This window comes from Prosopis cineraria, unplaced genomic scaffold (assembly GCF_029017545.1).
Source record: "Prosopis cineraria cultivar Desert tree isolate PC_DT_omini unplaced genomic scaffold, ASM2901754v1 PC13, whole genome shotgun sequence".
Classification (NCBI taxonomy): domain Eukaryota; kingdom Viridiplantae; phylum Streptophyta; class Magnoliopsida; order Fabales; family Fabaceae; genus Prosopis; species Prosopis cineraria.
This window is the reverse complement of record NW_026555344.1, coordinates 8,613,528-8,630,777: the sequence shown is the minus strand read 5'-3', so window position 1 is coordinate 8,630,777 and position 17,250 is coordinate 8,613,528. Positions and strand designations below refer to the sequence as shown.

At 30.3% G+C, this 17,250-nt stretch overlaps 1 protein-coding gene across 1 annotated transcript; it reads left to right on the top strand.

The window, feature by feature from the left end:
- Positions 1-1,313: 1,313 nt before the first annotated feature.
- On the top strand, positions 1,314-2,662 carry LOC129291373 (embryo-specific protein ATS3B-like). Its single transcript, XM_054928678.1, has 3 exons — positions 1,314-1,498; positions 1,698-1,805; positions 1,933-2,662. The coding sequence occupies exons 1-3, from the start codon at positions 1,379-1,381 to the stop codon at positions 2,206-2,208; spliced, it is 504 nt and encodes a 167-aa protein (XP_054784653.1). The 5' UTR covers positions 1,314-1,378; the 3' UTR covers positions 2,209-2,662.
- The last annotated feature ends 14,588 nt before the right edge of the window (positions 2,663-17,250 follow it).

The following is a 17,250-nucleotide window of genomic DNA, read 5'->3' as shown; positions in this document are numbered from 1 at the left end:
CCCGATAAAAGAGGTGAGTTGTGTTAGGTTAGAAGATAGTGAATGTAAAACTGTTTGGGAATCTCTGTGGCCATTTGATAAACAAACCATCGTAATTCACTTCTTTCTTCTCAGCTAATCAACTGTTGGAAGTTAATTAAAAGTAAAATATGAGGTTAATTGTGTCAGGGTCTTTTCACAGGCTTGACCAGCTAATTGTGTTGGCTTGGAAGTGAAATGGTTTTGCCCTATCTATGGGCCAATATATTTCCGCAATCAGTTTTCCTGTAATATAAAGAAAACGAAAAGCAAAAAAACAAAAAAAAAAAGAAAAGAAAAGAAAAGAAACTTCCAATATATATATATATATATATATTGACTTGGAAAAACTTTCAATATTCATTCATTCGCCCCCTGGTAAGACTTCTAACATTCATTTATGAAGAAACGTACAAATACTATTAAACGGACTTTTCAATCATATTTGTCTTTATATGATTAATCTAGAAATAAATTTATTAGTAAATTCTGTAGATCCGATCAGAATGAGGAAATAAGAGTATAAGATTATTCAAATGAGTCATCTATATTAAATAAGTATTTTAATTACAATTATTAAATTTTATTAACACTTAAAAATTCTTAAAACATATTTTTCTCAGAAAATTTAAAACAACTCATGATTATAATGCCTCTCATGTACGTTGTCCTTTTCAAAAATTTTGAGTTTCAGTATTTTTTAAGTATCACAAGTCATAACTATTTGATTAAATTGACAATGGTTTCCTTTGATTAAAAATATTGTCATTTGTTATCATATAAAATAAAATTTAGATAAGTAGAATCGAAAGGCTCATCAAGTAAGACATACTCCTTCTGATTTTATTTATAAATTATTTTTATCAATCTCATCAATACCAATACAATAAAAGTATAAAGAATAAAATTTAATAAAATTACAAACATAATCCTCAAAAAATAAATAAATTATATAATATTATTTTTTTCTCTCTCTTACTTTTTAAAGATAATTTGAACATTTCATTGAAAATAAAGTATCATTATCAATCAATGATTATAAAGTAAATTACTTCATCTTTCTAGGAGGTGGTCAATAAAGTGAATCAGATGGAGTATTGTTGAGTTAAAAAAATTTATACTTATATTTTATTTTTACCTTTTAATTATTAAAATATTCCCATACATTCCTCTGGAATAATAAATCTAGTTATTACTTAATTTTGTAGATCCCATCAGACAATAATATCTTTTTACCCAAAAAAAAAAAAAATCAGACAAGAACATCTCCATTGGAAATAAGAAGACCGATGAGAAGACCCTCCGTTCACAGAGTTCATTCACTCACGGGTTCTTCTCCCACTAGAAAAAAGGCACAACAATGAAAACTCTAATTTCAGTTCTTATAATTGCCGTCTTCGCTACCTTTTCAGAAGCCAATCCAATCCTCAATCAGCCGCAAGCTCTCGAATCCTTCAAGCTCAGTGAAACCCAGCATCAGGTAACACCCTCTTTTCTTTTCTTCTCAAAAATTACTTTTCTATCGGATGAAGTACTCAACATGGCCCTAGAAATACAATCACATAAAGCAAAAGATTCTCCAGGAAGAGGACATTGCATAGGGATTCTCAAATTCGAATTTAAACTTAATTAGTATTTCCAGATCTCAGATATATATGTACTTGATCTGTCTGTTGCAGAACGGGGCGAGCTGTTCGTACACAGTAACCATAAAGACAAGCTGCTCTTCATCTCGATACACCAGAGATCAGATCAGTCTCGCTTTTGGCGATGCTTATGGCAATCAGGTTAGTAATTTCTAATACTTCTTCACCTTCAACATTTTTCTGAACCTGAATCACTCTGTGTCTTTTCCATGTATTGATCATGCTCAACACGTGATCAATCTGGAATCTGGTGGTGGTAATCAATCAGGTTTATGCTCCACGGATAGATGATCCATCTTCTGGAGCATTCGAGCGATGCTCTACGGATACGTATGAGGTACACGGTCCATGTACGCATCAAATCTGCTATCTGTATTTGTACAGGAGTGGATCCGATGGATGGAAACCAGAGAAAGTAACAGTGTATGGATATTACACGAAGGCCGTTACGTTTTACTACAACACTTTCATTCCCAGTGGCACCTGGTATGGATTCAACTTGTGTCATGGATCATCTTCTTCAGTCTCTAAAGCTACAGTGTAGTAGTGATGTAGCAATGGAATTAGTTCATAAGATGGATCGAATTGAAAAGAATAAATGATAGTGTCGGTGTAGCAAGGGCCTGGAATGGTTTTTATGTAATATTTGATTGACATATAAAAAAGTGTTTTTTAGAAAAGTAATGAGAAATGCATCTACAAAGTTTCTCATTTCCTTTTTTAAAAATATTTTTTTATATATCAAACATTGTTTCATGATGTTACTTTTTGTATTTGGCCAAAAAAAAGGATGTTAGTTTTTTTAAGGATGCGATAATGGAGCATTTAATGCTCCCACTCTGTTAATGCTCGTTGTAATTCCTCAACCTCTCAATTATTTTTTTATTTTTGATTATTAAAAATTTATATATAAAAGGGATATTTAAATATCTCTAATTTTATGTGAAATATGATTATAAAAAGGAACAAATCTCTGTGGTTTGATTCCATTCCATATATTACTATGTGTCTGTGATGTCAGTCTATTTTTATTGCAACATTATTCCTTTTTATTTTTGATAGAACATTATCCTTCTTTTTTTTTGGTTACCTGTTAAAGTATCTTTTTAATGTTGTTGTAGATTTGATGATGTCTTTATTTTTGGTTGCCTGATGATTCTGCCAAGTTTAGGTGCACCTAAATACCTAATCCTTTTTATCCGTGGGTGGCTCAAATTGGTAAAATATGGTTTTTATTTAATATTATTGATTTTAATTCTGTGAAATATTTTAAGCTAATCACATGTTACATTACGCATGACGAAACTTATCTACAGGCATGATTATTTTGATTTGATTCGCTTACTTTTCTTATTGAGAATTTTATGGCAAAAACTTGGGCTTTAAAACCATTTGTAAGCATGTTGGTCAACTAATATTGGGAGGGCTTTGCATTCAAGATAATCCCTCCAGGCTCAACGTATAAATAATAGATAATTGTATAAAAAAAACTATTTGTAATAAACTATTTGAATATTGATTTATGATTAACGAAATTTATTTTCATAGTTGAAGAAACTAAAATAAACCATAATGATTGAAAAATATGTTCTCTTGGTGAGTTGTCTCTAGATTCCTCTTGGTATATATAAAGGTGTGATAAAATGGTAAATAATTTTATATGATCACCCTCTTCAAATGGAGTTTAATGGTTCAAAATTTCAAATAGGATTGGTAGTTTAGCACTGCCATTCAAATTTTGTTTTAAAAATTTATGATTCTAACCATCGAATTAAATTCAATTGGTTGAGATAACATTAGGGCCCGGTTTGGACATGACCTTCAAAACGTTAGAAAGTCTTTTTCTTTGGTCCGTTAAATATAAACGATTCTTCGGTTTGAAAATGGCCTATAACAAAAATAGATCTGAAACGAGCTGAAAGGATTTTGAAGGGGCGCTTCAAACTGTCTTCTCAAAAGGATTTTGAGCATTGAAACATTAATACTTATTTGAATGGAGATAAAAGCACGGAAGGGGGAAAATCAGACAATTTTTTCCCCGAAAGTAGTAACAATTTTTTTTTAAAATTTTTCCTTGTAGTTTTTCTTTCCTTTCCTATTTTCTACCCACTTTTCTCTTCCTAGGCTTAGTTTGGATTGAGCGAACGGAAAAGTAGGAAGAAAATAGGGATGATGAAAAATAGAAGGAGAAATTTTTAAAAGTATTTAAAAAAAAAACTATTTTCATGAGTTTTCCTTCTAATTTTACCTCCTTCCTATTTTTTTCTCCTACAAACAATAAATATGAAATTTACCAAAATACCATTATCTTTTTCATAGAGAAAACCAACTCCTTCACCGATGTTGTAGCTCCGACAATAAGTTATAGTCTAGTGCCCTAGTCTCGGTGCCAACGACAATGGTGGAGGGATTTTCTAAGGAAAAAATAAATAAGTCAAGGCTATTTTGGTAATTGGCCAATAAAATTTAATTCCTTGATTTTGTATGATATTTTAAAATGCATTGGTTTTTGCATGTAAACTAGGTGCTTCAGGGTCGTCCAATGATATTGGGAGAATGACAATTAAGTTCAAAAACTTTGAATTAATGATAGTTTGATTTGGATAAAATTTCTTGAAAAATGAGTTACAAATATTTATTCAAATAAGTGAAAATTTAAAAGTTTAGGTCACAAATAAGAAATTTAAATTTCAAATGTAACTCTCACGTTGTATCAAGAATTCTAAAATATAATTATTTAAATTAATATTTATAACTCGTTGTTTACAAAATTTTATTGAAGACTTGTTATCTTTAATTTTATATTTTGAAATTTAAATGTCATTCTCATAATGATATCCTCTCCCTAACTTTAAACGAGGAAAAACCACAATCAATGATTATTGAGTAAAATTTATTACTTTGCAGGACTAAATAATTTTGATATTGTCCTACTAGATCAAATGACATAAATATAATTAAAATTTTTTATGAAAAAACACAACTACTTCTCATATATGCACGCATGCGTGCATATATTTTTGTTTGTGATGAGATAATTGATTGTTATTAAAATAAAAATAACATTTTATTAAAATAAGAACTTATTTATCAAATCACAATGCTTCCTCTTTGCCACCAAAATTAGTATTTTATAGTTGTTAATAAAATAATTTATTGCTGTTGAAATAAAAATGAGACTTGTTTTTTCTAAATGAAAATTTGGATTTCACCAAATCACAACACTTGTTCTCTCTACTACTAAGCTAATTTTTTGTTAATGAGGGAATTAATTATTGTCAAAATGAAAATGGAATTTGTCTCTTCCCTAATGGGAACTTGTTAAAAAGCATATATATATGAGGGTTAGTTTTGTTTTTTCACACAAATTTTAATTACACTCAAATCATTTGATCATATAGAGTAATATCAAAATTAATTGGCTCTGTAGAGCAATAAATTTTGTTTGATGGTCCTTGATTGTGATTTTTCATTTAAACAAAAAAACGGTTGGTGCATGTAAGAAAAGCAATAAGCACCATAAGGTGGTCGTAGATCAAGAATTGCGTGTGTAGATGGGGAGAGGGGTTGAACTAGGTCAGGCTCTTAATAAAGACTTACATAGTGGCCTACTTCAAGTCCAACCCAGCCTATTTACTAAATAGGCTTAAGCCAAATTCAAGCTTTTAATTAAGTCTATTTAGTTAACTAGGCCAGGATTTTTTTTAAAAGCTTAACTTACGAGCTCAACGGGCCAATCTATTTACACACATAATGTAATATATTATAAACACATTAGTTTTACCATTTGATTTTTAATTAATTTATTCTTTTAATGCAATTAGTAAGTCTTTTCAATTATTATATATTGTAATTGATAAGTTAAATTATATATTATATATTATAATAGTCATAAAATATATTTAAAAAATTTAAAACTAAAATGAAAACCTATTTAAAAGAACTACTTTTAAGTATGCTTTTTAAATAGGTTTTCAAGTTAGGCTAGGCTTTATGTAGGCTCAAGCTTGAGCTGTAAAAAAGCTTTATACGGGCTTTAGGCTAGGCTCAAGTGTCTAATTTATCATACAGGCTCAGGCCTATTTGATTAAAGCCTAACTCGGTCTAACTTATTTTCACCTCTAAATGGGGAAGTAAACTAAAAGCCACCTGAATAATGACAATTTGATTGAATTTTAAATTTTTTTGCAATAAAAAATGAACACTTTAGAGAATAAATTGGAGAGTTGGGGGAGAAGGACTCTCCTTTCTTGCATGCGCATGTAGGTCTTTTCATGGCTAATAGGCACCTACTTACATTTTCCTTTTTTCTTTGTCCCCGTTCCTTTTTTTCCCTAAACTTCATTAGTTTTTAGGAAAGAAAGAATAACAATTAAGTCTTGCTGTTATTGTTGTTGTTGTTGTTGTTATAAACTAGAATCAAGGTGCTATTATAAGGCTACAAATAGTCCAAAATATTTAAGGCAAGAGCAGAGGATCCCTCGTCATTCCCTAACCCTTGAAGAAAGCTTGGGTGATAATCAAAGATACAAAAAAAACATCAACTAAACAATGAGAATTCCTAGCTAAAAAGTCAACATAAAAATTATGATCATGATACAAATGATAAACTTTCATAATCCTGTCATCGTGGAAAAGCATCTTCACATCATTGATGATGTCTCTAAATGGACATTTAAGTCTTAAAATACTAAATCAATCATCGTTGGAATTTTTAACTCTATATGTATGTATAATTAGCAATTTTAGCCAAGCTAGATGGGCCAACCTGAATATGGCCCAAAAAAAATTAAAACTGAACTTGGCTATATGGACTTTTTAAGGAGGTAGGATATGTAACATCTCGAAATTTTACGACTCAAATTTATAAAAATAAAATAAAATAAAATAAAATATCTATAATTAAATTAAATTTAGAATAATTTGATAGAGGTCCAGAGTTTGAATTTTACTAGGCAAAAGTTTAGTTTTATTTGATTTTTAACTATGGGAAAAATTACCAAAGTTGACCCGGGCTTTTGTGCAATAAAAAAAATGTTGGGCCCTTTCTTGTAATTCACCCCAAAATATTTTAGCATCAGTTTTAAAGAGCAAAACAGACCAGAAACGTAGAAAAAAAACAAGGAAAGGAAAGGAGAAAGGAGAAAGAGAGGGAGTTAGGTTCGAATCTAGGAGTCTTTGCGACCGTTGCGAGCTCGGCTACACGATAGGTAAACTCTCTACTTCAATCCTCTTCCCTTTCTCTTGATTTTATTCAATTTTTGGAAGAGGATATTTTTGAATTTTGATCTCAAAGGCTTTATTCTTATAAGCTTTTGTTTCTTTGGATCCTAAGGAGCATGTTTTGAGTTTTTATATAGTGATCTAATGTTTTGAGTGAATAATTGGATGAAAAGAGGTGTTTTGGGTACAAAATAAACCTTGAGAAATTGGGTTTTTTCTCTTCAATGGTTTAAGTATATTGATTTAGTTATAATTTTTCTATTTAAGCCCAATAAGATTTAAATTAAGGTTTGGTTTTTGTAATAAGGGCTAATGGTGAAAGTTGGTGACACTAAGTAAAGGTTTTTAATTGATAAAAAATTATATAAATTGAAAATTAGCCTAATGATGGCTAATAAATAGTTTTGGTGGTTAAGTGATACTATGTGAATGTTTGGTTTAATATATGGACCATTAGGGTGGATTATGACTCATTGACCCAAGTTGTGTGGTATGAGTTATAGTTTTCATTAATGCTATTTGTCATGATAAGTGATGTGGATCACTTATATGTTGTAAGAAATTGTTGGTGGAACTTATTGAGAAGTAAGGAACAAGCTGAGCCTTATTTTGTACAAGGGGAACCCTTTTGGTACCAAAAGGTTGAGGTAACAGGGGAATTTATATTTCTTATTACTTTGTTTTAGCTATTTTTGAATAAATATTACTAGTTATCATGCATTACATATTTTAAAAGATTAAATGTGCTTTATAAGGGGTTATGGGGTACTACTTTGATTATAGTGCAAATATGTTTTCTAATTGTTTAATAACAATGTTTTTATGGAAATGAGATTTATAAATATTATACTACTTTAGAGTGTTGAATGGTCAATACTCAGGAAAAGTAGGCAAGAGTAAAAGGCATGATCTCGGTGGGAGTTCACCGATGAGAAGGTGTGGATTTTTGATATTCTATAGCACACTGTCAGTACTCAGTGTTGTCTTACGTATTGTGGGCTCAGTGCACTAAAGTGGTTAGTGTATTGAGTGTTCGACACCTCTCAGTGGGGGAGGGAATCCAACATATGAAGTGTGAGGTTGAGTGCTTAGGCCAAGGTAGCCCTCACAGGGAAAGTAAGTTGGGCTGGCTCTGGGAGGGAGTTAGCTTCAACTGCTTAGGATTCACGTCGAAGGGGCATAGGAGGTTCGATGGATTAGATCATGCCTTAGATTATGTTTTGTGCCTGTGGAGGTACAAGTAGGTATAAGGTTTACCTGCGAGTTAAAGAGTGCCAGGGGGTATTCTGTTGGTCATGAAAGGCCATACCGGCCTAAGTCATGCATTCATGCATTTTAAATGGCTAAATTATATACTATGTTGAATTTATTATTCGTTTATTTGATTATGGCTTACTTTGTAATAATCAATGTAGATTTTGCTGTTACTGAGACTGTGGTTGTCTCACCCCTTTCTTTTCAATATTCTAGGTCCAGACGAAGGATCCAGTAGTGGACGGGGAAAGGAGCAAAACTAGGGGTTTGCTTGTGATTTGTAAAGAACTGCAACCCTTTCTTTTGAGCAAATATATTGTAATGTATTTAAGATTAGGGTGCCAGTAGGATATGATTATGTATGTGTGTGTGAATATGTGTGGATTGTGTGCTTGGGTATGAATTTTTGCTTGTTTGTAGACTTGTGGCTAGGAAACTTGGTTATGGTATGTGGTTTTGATGGATTTACTTAGTAGACTAAGTTTCTATTACAAGCAGATATTTATTTTAATGTGTGTGTGTGTGTGTGTGTGTGTGTGTGTGATTCTATAAGCAATTGCAAAGTGGTTGCATTGCAAATGGTGTGCTATGGGCAAACATACATTTTGGATAGAGAGAGTGGGTGCGTGGGCCCCACAAGGAGCTTTGAGCCAAGTAAAAATATTTAGCATATGTATTTATATAAATACATGGTATTTGGATTGATTTGTGACCACTCTTGTATGATTTGTGCATTTTGGGGGTTTAGGGTCCATTTTGGGAAATGGCACCCGAGTGGTCAAATTTTGATGTATGGGAGTTTTCCATCATTTGAATGGTCTATCAGGTGTTTTTAGTCTTATTTGACGTGTCCAAAGTGTTCCCACAGGTTTGTGACCATTAGGATGAGATTTAGACAATTTTAAAAATGGTTTTTACCAAAAAGCTGCACTTTTGCATCCGGGTGTCCAAATCTTAATCCAACCGTTGGATTTCTCTAAAATTTGGGTCACAAGTAAAACCTTTTATAAGCTTCGTGTGGGCTTTGAAATCACATCGATCGGATATCGGACGGAGAAACGACATACTCCGGAAGTTGGTCTGGAAGTGCTGTCATGACAGCTTTTGACAGCAAAAATAACCAATTTTTTAACATGTTTAATTTTCAATCCAATCGTTGGATCTTTTTGAAATTTGGTATACTTATAGTACCCTTTGAATGTGACGTGTGAGCTTTAAAATCACTTCGGTCGGAGGTCGAATGACGAAACGGTGCCTCCCGGAAGTTGGCTCAGGAGGGCTGTCATGATAGCAATTTAATGCTGTCATGACAGCATCTTTTTATTTCACTTTCGTCTAGCTTGCTTCCGCGTGCTATAGGTAAAACCTATAAATTTTTTTTAAAGGCTTTAAATGTTTACTTTGCAATTGTGTATTTGCTTAGTGATTTAAATGATTTGTTTTTAAGTTGGTTTTAGGATTAATTCCTTAACCACACTTAGTTTATTTGAATTGTGTGATTTTTAGATAACAATCAGGGCAAGTGTTACAGGATACTTCAAGCCCAACCTAAATAAGATTAACCCAAATTGAGTTTGATTTGAATAAGTTTGACTTACTCGAATTATTGACTCTTTATATGGGCCCATATTTTGTTACTAAAAATGACACTTGACACTCAATCTCAGCAAATAAAGGTGCAAATCTAGCCATGAATTATTTTTTTAAAAGTATTAGGTAGCCTCTACTATAAAAAAAGAACCATCTAGTACCTTCTCATCAATCTTGACCAAAAACCATCTATTTTTCCCCTTATGAGACTTATAACATGTCAAGCTCTCCAATCTTCTTACACTTAGGCTCAGATTGAGAAGGAGAGGCTCAGAGTTCTTATCTAAAAATATTTACGAGAACAATGCTAGCAAAGTAGTAGTAGAAGAAGAAGAAGAGGTTTCATTTGATTCTCTATGGCAATTCAAGTAAAGCAGTAGTTTGAACTGCAATGCTACTGCATGTGGGAGAATCTAGATTCAAGTTTAATTTAGCCATTATTTTTATAGAAAATGAAGCAATTGAATCAAGCTTTTCCCACGTGCAGTAGCATCGCAATTCAAATTGTTACTTCATTTGAATTGTCACAGAGATTTAAATGAAACCTTGTCTTCTTTCTGTTTTTCTTCTACTTAGTTGGCATCCTTTTTATAAATATCTTTAGATAAAAACTCTTTAAGTTTTGTCCTCTTAAGCTAAGACTGAGAATAAAAGCAAGAAGATTAGAGAGATTGACGTGTTGTGTAACACTCTCAAATTTACAAATCGATTTTTCGCAAATTATTAAAACCATTATCATGGTAAAAAGTTTTCTTACCATGATACATCCAAGACATAACACAAGTCTTAAAATATTCAAAAAGGCAATTAAAACCATGAGAGACAGACATAATCCTCATGTAATGATATTCAAATCAGATCATAAATCAAGAGGGACAGACATAATCCTCTTGGTCATATAAATACTTTTAATAAAAAGGATTAGAGTTTACATGCTTCACAAAGAAGATATGTCCTAAGTTGGCACAAGATACATTGTATAATCTAAAATAAGAGGCTACGTAAAAGATGGTGTCTCATACACCATAGTTACACCTCTGGTGCTTTTTCGGCCGGACTTGCTCCTGTAAAAATATTAACCACGGGGAATGAGACTTAAAAGTCCCAGTAACCAAAAATTAATATGTAATGATGCATGCAGATGTAACTAATCATGCGATTGCTAAGTGGGCACACAAAACATTTAACCGAACAATATTTTCAAACAAACTGAACAAGTATTTAATTTGCATAACTGCACCTTATATCCTCCTTTCGCCATGCTCGGACGCCAAATCACCCGGTCAAAGGTGAGTTGGACCAAGCGACACGCCACTCATTGGGTCCAATGAGGGCTTACCACGTGGTAATAATTAACCGAACAGAAATTTTCATTAACACCATACATTAAAATACCCTGACAAGTCATGCATCATTCAAATATCCAAACAGAAATATATCCGAACAATAATATCTCATCATGATAAACAAAAATAAATTTTTAACCCACTTAGCAATGATTTCACAGAAGTATATAACAGTATTTATTTTCAATAATTCATAATTTTTCCAAACAACAAAACAACATATAACCATTCACAAACACACCCATCACAACACATTAATAATGGTTACCTTGTGTCTTGAATAACAAGTTTCCCTTCATAACTCCTTTTTCACAACTATCTTTGTCAATATAATCTATATAATTATTTCACAATACTATATATTAATTTTACATTAAAATAAATAACTCTAATTTAAATAGTCAGAAAGTCTTAGATCTATAATCCATATTAACACTAATTTAAGATTTATGCCTCATTTAACTTTTCAAATTCTTTTCTAAAATTCTCGTACCCTAATAAACTATTTTTTTATTCTCAAATCACTTCTAGTATCACAATTTCATCCTTCTATATTCTAAAAATTGTCCAAAAATAAATTAAATTTTAAAATTATTCTGAAGCCTCAAATCACCTTTCTATAATCTCAAAAATACCTATTCATACTTAAATAAATATTTAATAATCATAGGTTTATCCCTACATCTCAGATTCCACATAAATTCAACCATATAGATCTAGATTTTAACTCAAAAATTCTTAAACATGAGTTTCAACCTCAAAAAAATATTCTATAATATTTATTATATCCCTAAGAGTTTTAACCTATATTTTTAATCCATCATATCATTAGATTAACTATCCTATAGAAAAATCCTAATCAAAATATTTACTCTATCCTACAAAATAATCATATCACTAGAAAGCTAATATTATTTAGAAAATAACTATAAAATTAATTTTTTAATTAAATAAATTTTTAAATACTAATCTAAACAGGAAAGTTAGAACATACCTGAAGAAAAAGAAAATAATCCCCCCTTGCGAGAAAACGCCGAGCAACGTGAGAGGAAGAGAGAAAAATAATATAAAAATGGAATTGTAAGTCTCAAAATTATATTAAAAAAAACTATAGGTTTGAATTTAATTATTCAAACCTTTAGGCCAAAAGTTGCAATTTCCTCTAAATTGCATTTTAGCCTCTCATGCTTCCTAATGCACACACCCCCTCCTTTTTATACATGAAGGCACCTCTTTCTTCCCTCATCTAACTAATGTGGGACTTAGAAACAACAACCTTCCACCCCTTTTTTTTGTTCCTTCTACCTTCTCTTTTTTTTTTAAAACACACACATAAAAAAAATTATTTATGTATTATATCTTAACTAAATATTGCTTATGTGGTTTTAAATTTAAATTTTTAAATTCATAATTAAATACCTAATCATAATATTATTTCTAAATAACCTCAAATAATATAAATTTCTATTATTATTATTTTTTTCCTCAAAACCTAAATTCCACAATTTCTTTATTATATAAAAATCAGGATGTTACACGTTGTTAATCCCATTAGCTTGAAAATAAATAGTGTTTTGCTCAAAATTAATGGAAAGGTGCTGGATGGTTTATTTTTTATAGTAAAAGCTACTCATTATTTTTTAAAAAATAGTTCATGACTAGATTTGCACCTTTATTTGCTAAGGTAGAGTACCATATGTTATTTTCAAATAAAAATTTTTGGCCTTACATGAAAAGTTAATGGTCGTCAAATAAAAATTAATGAAGGTCGATGGATGTTTTGTTTTTTAAAATTAAAAATTTATTTTGCACCATATATTGTAGGTTACCTAGTATTTCTAAAAAAATAGTTAAGGGTCAAATTTATAACTTTACTCTTTATTTATCTCCAAAACACACCATACTTTTGCACAATGCCTAAATTGTAGTACAACGCCAAGGATTCAGATAAATGGAATTGAACTGAACATGTGTTTGTTTTCAGTTTATCAAAAGTTTATTTGGTAAAAATTCATTTGACAAAAGTCAGCTTAGTAAAAGTCAGTTGTTATAATAAAATTTTTGTTTGGATACATTTTTAAAAAAATTAATTTGATACATTAAAAGTTGTTTGAATTATGACAATAAAATGTACTTCCAAATGTACAATTACTAAAAAAGATATTGATTTATAATAATTTATAATTTTTATTATACAAATATAATATATTTAAAATATTTTAAAAATATAATAAATATTTTAAATAACAAAAAATTTGATTCATAATGCTAAAAACTTGATCTCTATTATTTATACTTTTTAAATTTGTAATTTTAGCAAATGTGATAAAGATTTATAATTTTTATTACACATTAATGCTAAAAATTGACATGATTAATTATTTAATTTATAATGTTAAAAACTTGATACCTAATTATTATTATTGAAATGATAATTATATTTTTAATAAATTAACTATTTTTTAAATTAAAAAATAAGACATTAAACTAGAGACATTATGTCAAATTACATTATACTTTTTAAATTCACTTTTCAAAAGTTTTAAATAGTTATATTTTTTTCAAATTCACTTTTAATCACTGTTTAGATGTGTTTTCAATATGTGTTTTCCTGTAAAATATTTTACTCAAATAATTTTTAGCATTATGGAAGTGAAACTTTATTTTCTGGATGTAAAACATAGAAAACCAAATGGGCCCTAAATGTTTAGATTCCTAGCTCATAATGATACTTCTTCATTTTAATTATTCAAATACTTTTGGTATTCGTTATTGCTGGGTAACTCCTCACCTTGCACCAAAATAACACCAATCAAACACAATTAGGTGTAAAATATTTTAATAACTTTTCAAAACAATATTAATTGAAAAGAAAGAGATGGGGAGGATAGAAAAGCTAAAAAGTGATAAAAACAAGATTTTTTTGTTGTTGTTTTAACCTCTTTGGAAGTAAATCCCTATATATTTTTTTTATTGTTTTAGGTTCTCTAGTTCGTCCTATTTACAACTTTAATACCTCTACTTTTGACTATGTCTAGAAGAATGATAAGGTAACCAACTAAAGCTAGCATGAAGAGAAAATGGCAAAAATACCTATCAAGTGATCGACTAGGAATATCCAATAATCTAAAGTGAGAAAAGGGGTAAAAATACTTATAACGTTATTAAAATTGTTGTAAAAATAACCAAATCATTAACTTGCCTTAACATCTATTAGTTTTCAATGTTAAATACTGATTGTACTTGTTATGTGTCAATGTTTGCTGACATGAACTAAAAAATGGGCAAAAATACTCACAAAGTTATAAGCCAAGAGTATCCAATAGCCTCAAGTGAGAAAAGGGTGGAAGTATCTACAACATTACTTTAGTAGGTGCATTAGTGACTAATCCATTAAAAAATCGTTAACTTGCCAAGTAGTTTCTTTTATCGCTATGTATCCCACCCCCTTCCTTCCTCCCTTTTCTACTCATTTTTTTTGTCTGCAAAACGTGAAATTCAATACAGTAAAATAGGTTGCACGCAATCGAAGATCAAGAACAAAGAGACTGTGGCTCGCTACAAAGAATGCAAGTATTTCATGAAGGAGATTGTCTCTACTTGTAACGCCTTATTAACAACACACATCTTCTACACCACCTATCCCGAGAACATTGGCATAACCTTAAGCAATTTTATTCATGATGAGATTTGAAATCCTCAATTGGCTTCCGACAATGTTGTAAAGAAGTGAGTGATTTAACTCGTTACTCAATCAAAATGACATTTTTCACATGGTATTCATATAACGACCGATCAACTTTTATAGAATTCCACTTGAAAATATTTTTTGTCCACCTCAACAAAAAATGATCAACTTTTACTTTAGTATTAGCTAAACGGTCAATATTTAAGAGATTTAATGTATTAGTCACCATTAAATCTACTAAAGAAACATTATAGGTATTTCTATTATTTTTCTCACTCTAGGTTATTAAATGCTCCTGGCTTACATTTTTTAGGTATTTTTGCTCCTTTTTAGTCCATATAAGCAAGCATTGACACATGGCAAATATAGTCAGTATTTAACACTATAAACTAACGAATGTTAGGGCAAGTTAACGGTTTGGTTACTTTTACACCAATTTTGATAATGCTATGAATATTTTTCTCCTTTTTTTACATTAAATTACTAGATGCTTCTGGTTAACCACTTGATGTGCATTTTTGCCTATTTACCCCTAGCATGAATAAGAGCTCTCGCCACTTACATTATATTTGGTTGCAGGAAAGGGCAAGAGAATGAATTTTAATGGAAGGGTGAAAAAGAGGAGTAGGGAATGAGGAGGGGAAGGAGAAGAGGAATGCCCCCATTTTGGGAGAGGGGTTAATTTCTCTACTTTTCTATCCAAATGATGAGACAAAAATTCTCCCAATCTTCCAACCAACACATACCATTTAGTAAATGGTTGGATTTGAATCTCAATTCTTAAGTATGCAGAGACTTAGTTGGAAAAGATCTATTATTTATCTTTAATATTTCGGAGGAGATAATTTTTGTTGTTAAGGGAGCTTATGTGATAAAAAAAAAAGAAAGAAAGATAGTAAGATGACATTAATAACATTAAATATTCGAACATGTCACTAGCACTTCAAAAGATTATGTTTGACAGTGTATTCCCATGCCTGAGTAAGTGGGATTTTAGGGGTCAAATATGGTTTAAGATGTGGACCATTTTTTTTCCCTTCGTGCTTATTTATAATTCCATCTCATCAACATTTTAACACAAAATATAAACTGGGCTAGTGATGTTTTAAAAATTTTTAACTCCATCAATGTCACCTTATTATTCTTTCAAGCACATTCAATAGTTGATGGAGCATTGTATAAAAGATAAATTAGAGAATTGGAACATTAAAAATTGCAAAAATTCATATCAAAACACATTAAAACCATCAAAAGTTGTATTCTCTTGGCAAATCAACAAGCAGGATTTTGTAAATAGGAAGAGCATATTTTAACTTGAAATGGAAAACTCAATTTTTTCAGTATCCATTCCAAGCATTCGAGTCAAAAAAATGATAAAATTAGGATACATGTTTCTGGTTAAAAAAAAAGGATACTCATGGAAAGTCAGGGTTAAAAGGAAAATATTTTTGTTTGTATAATTTTATGTTTAGATAAAGTAACAAGTTTAGCCATAAACTATTTTTTTAGGGGCATCTTATGACATAAACTATCAAGTGATGCAAAATAAATCACGAATTTGAAAAAATGAAGCATTCAATGGCCCATCATTAATTTCAACTAATGTACGTTATGTGAGGCCTACAATAACACATGTCATGACATGGGCACGACACGTCAGCATGGTAAAGGTACAAATTCAGCTATAAATTATTTTTCAAAGAGCATCGGGTAGCTTCTATTATAAAAAAAGGACTATTCAATATGTTCCTTTCAATTTTAACCAAATATTATTTATTTTCATATTTATTAGGCCCATGAAGCATCAATTTCTCCCATCTTCTGGCTTTCATTCTTAGTATCAGTTCAAAAAGAAGAGGTTCAAAGGGTTTTTATTTGAAGATATTTACAAAAATGATGTCAATGAAGTAGAAAATTGATTTTACTTCGCATGGGAGAAGCTTGATTCTAATTTAATTTAGTCATAAATTATTTATTCTACTTTGTTAGTATCGTATTTGTGAATGTTTTCAGATAATAACTCTTTAAACCTCTTCTTCTCAAGTTGAGATTGAGAATGAAGGTAAGAAGATTAGAGAGATTGTGCTTTATAAGCATCAGAAGTATAAAAAAAATGATGTTTGGTCAAAATTGAAGGAAAGATATTGAATGATCTTCCTTTTTATAGTAGAGGCTAATTAATGCTTCTTGAAAAATAGTTCGTAATTAAATTTGAACTTTTATCATACTAATGTGTCGTGTTTGTGTCGTGCTATGTGTCATTTTGTGCTTCACATAATGTCCATTAATTGAAGTTAATGGCCGGCCATGATGCTCCATTTTTAAAAATTTTTAATTTATTTTATAAAATTTAATAATTTAAGCAATCAATGTTTTTTAAAAAATAATTTATGATTAAATTTGTATCTTTTTTTTTTGTGTTTAAAAAAAGTAAAATAAATTTTTTTGGATCCGATCCGGACAATTGACGACCGGCATGAACTAT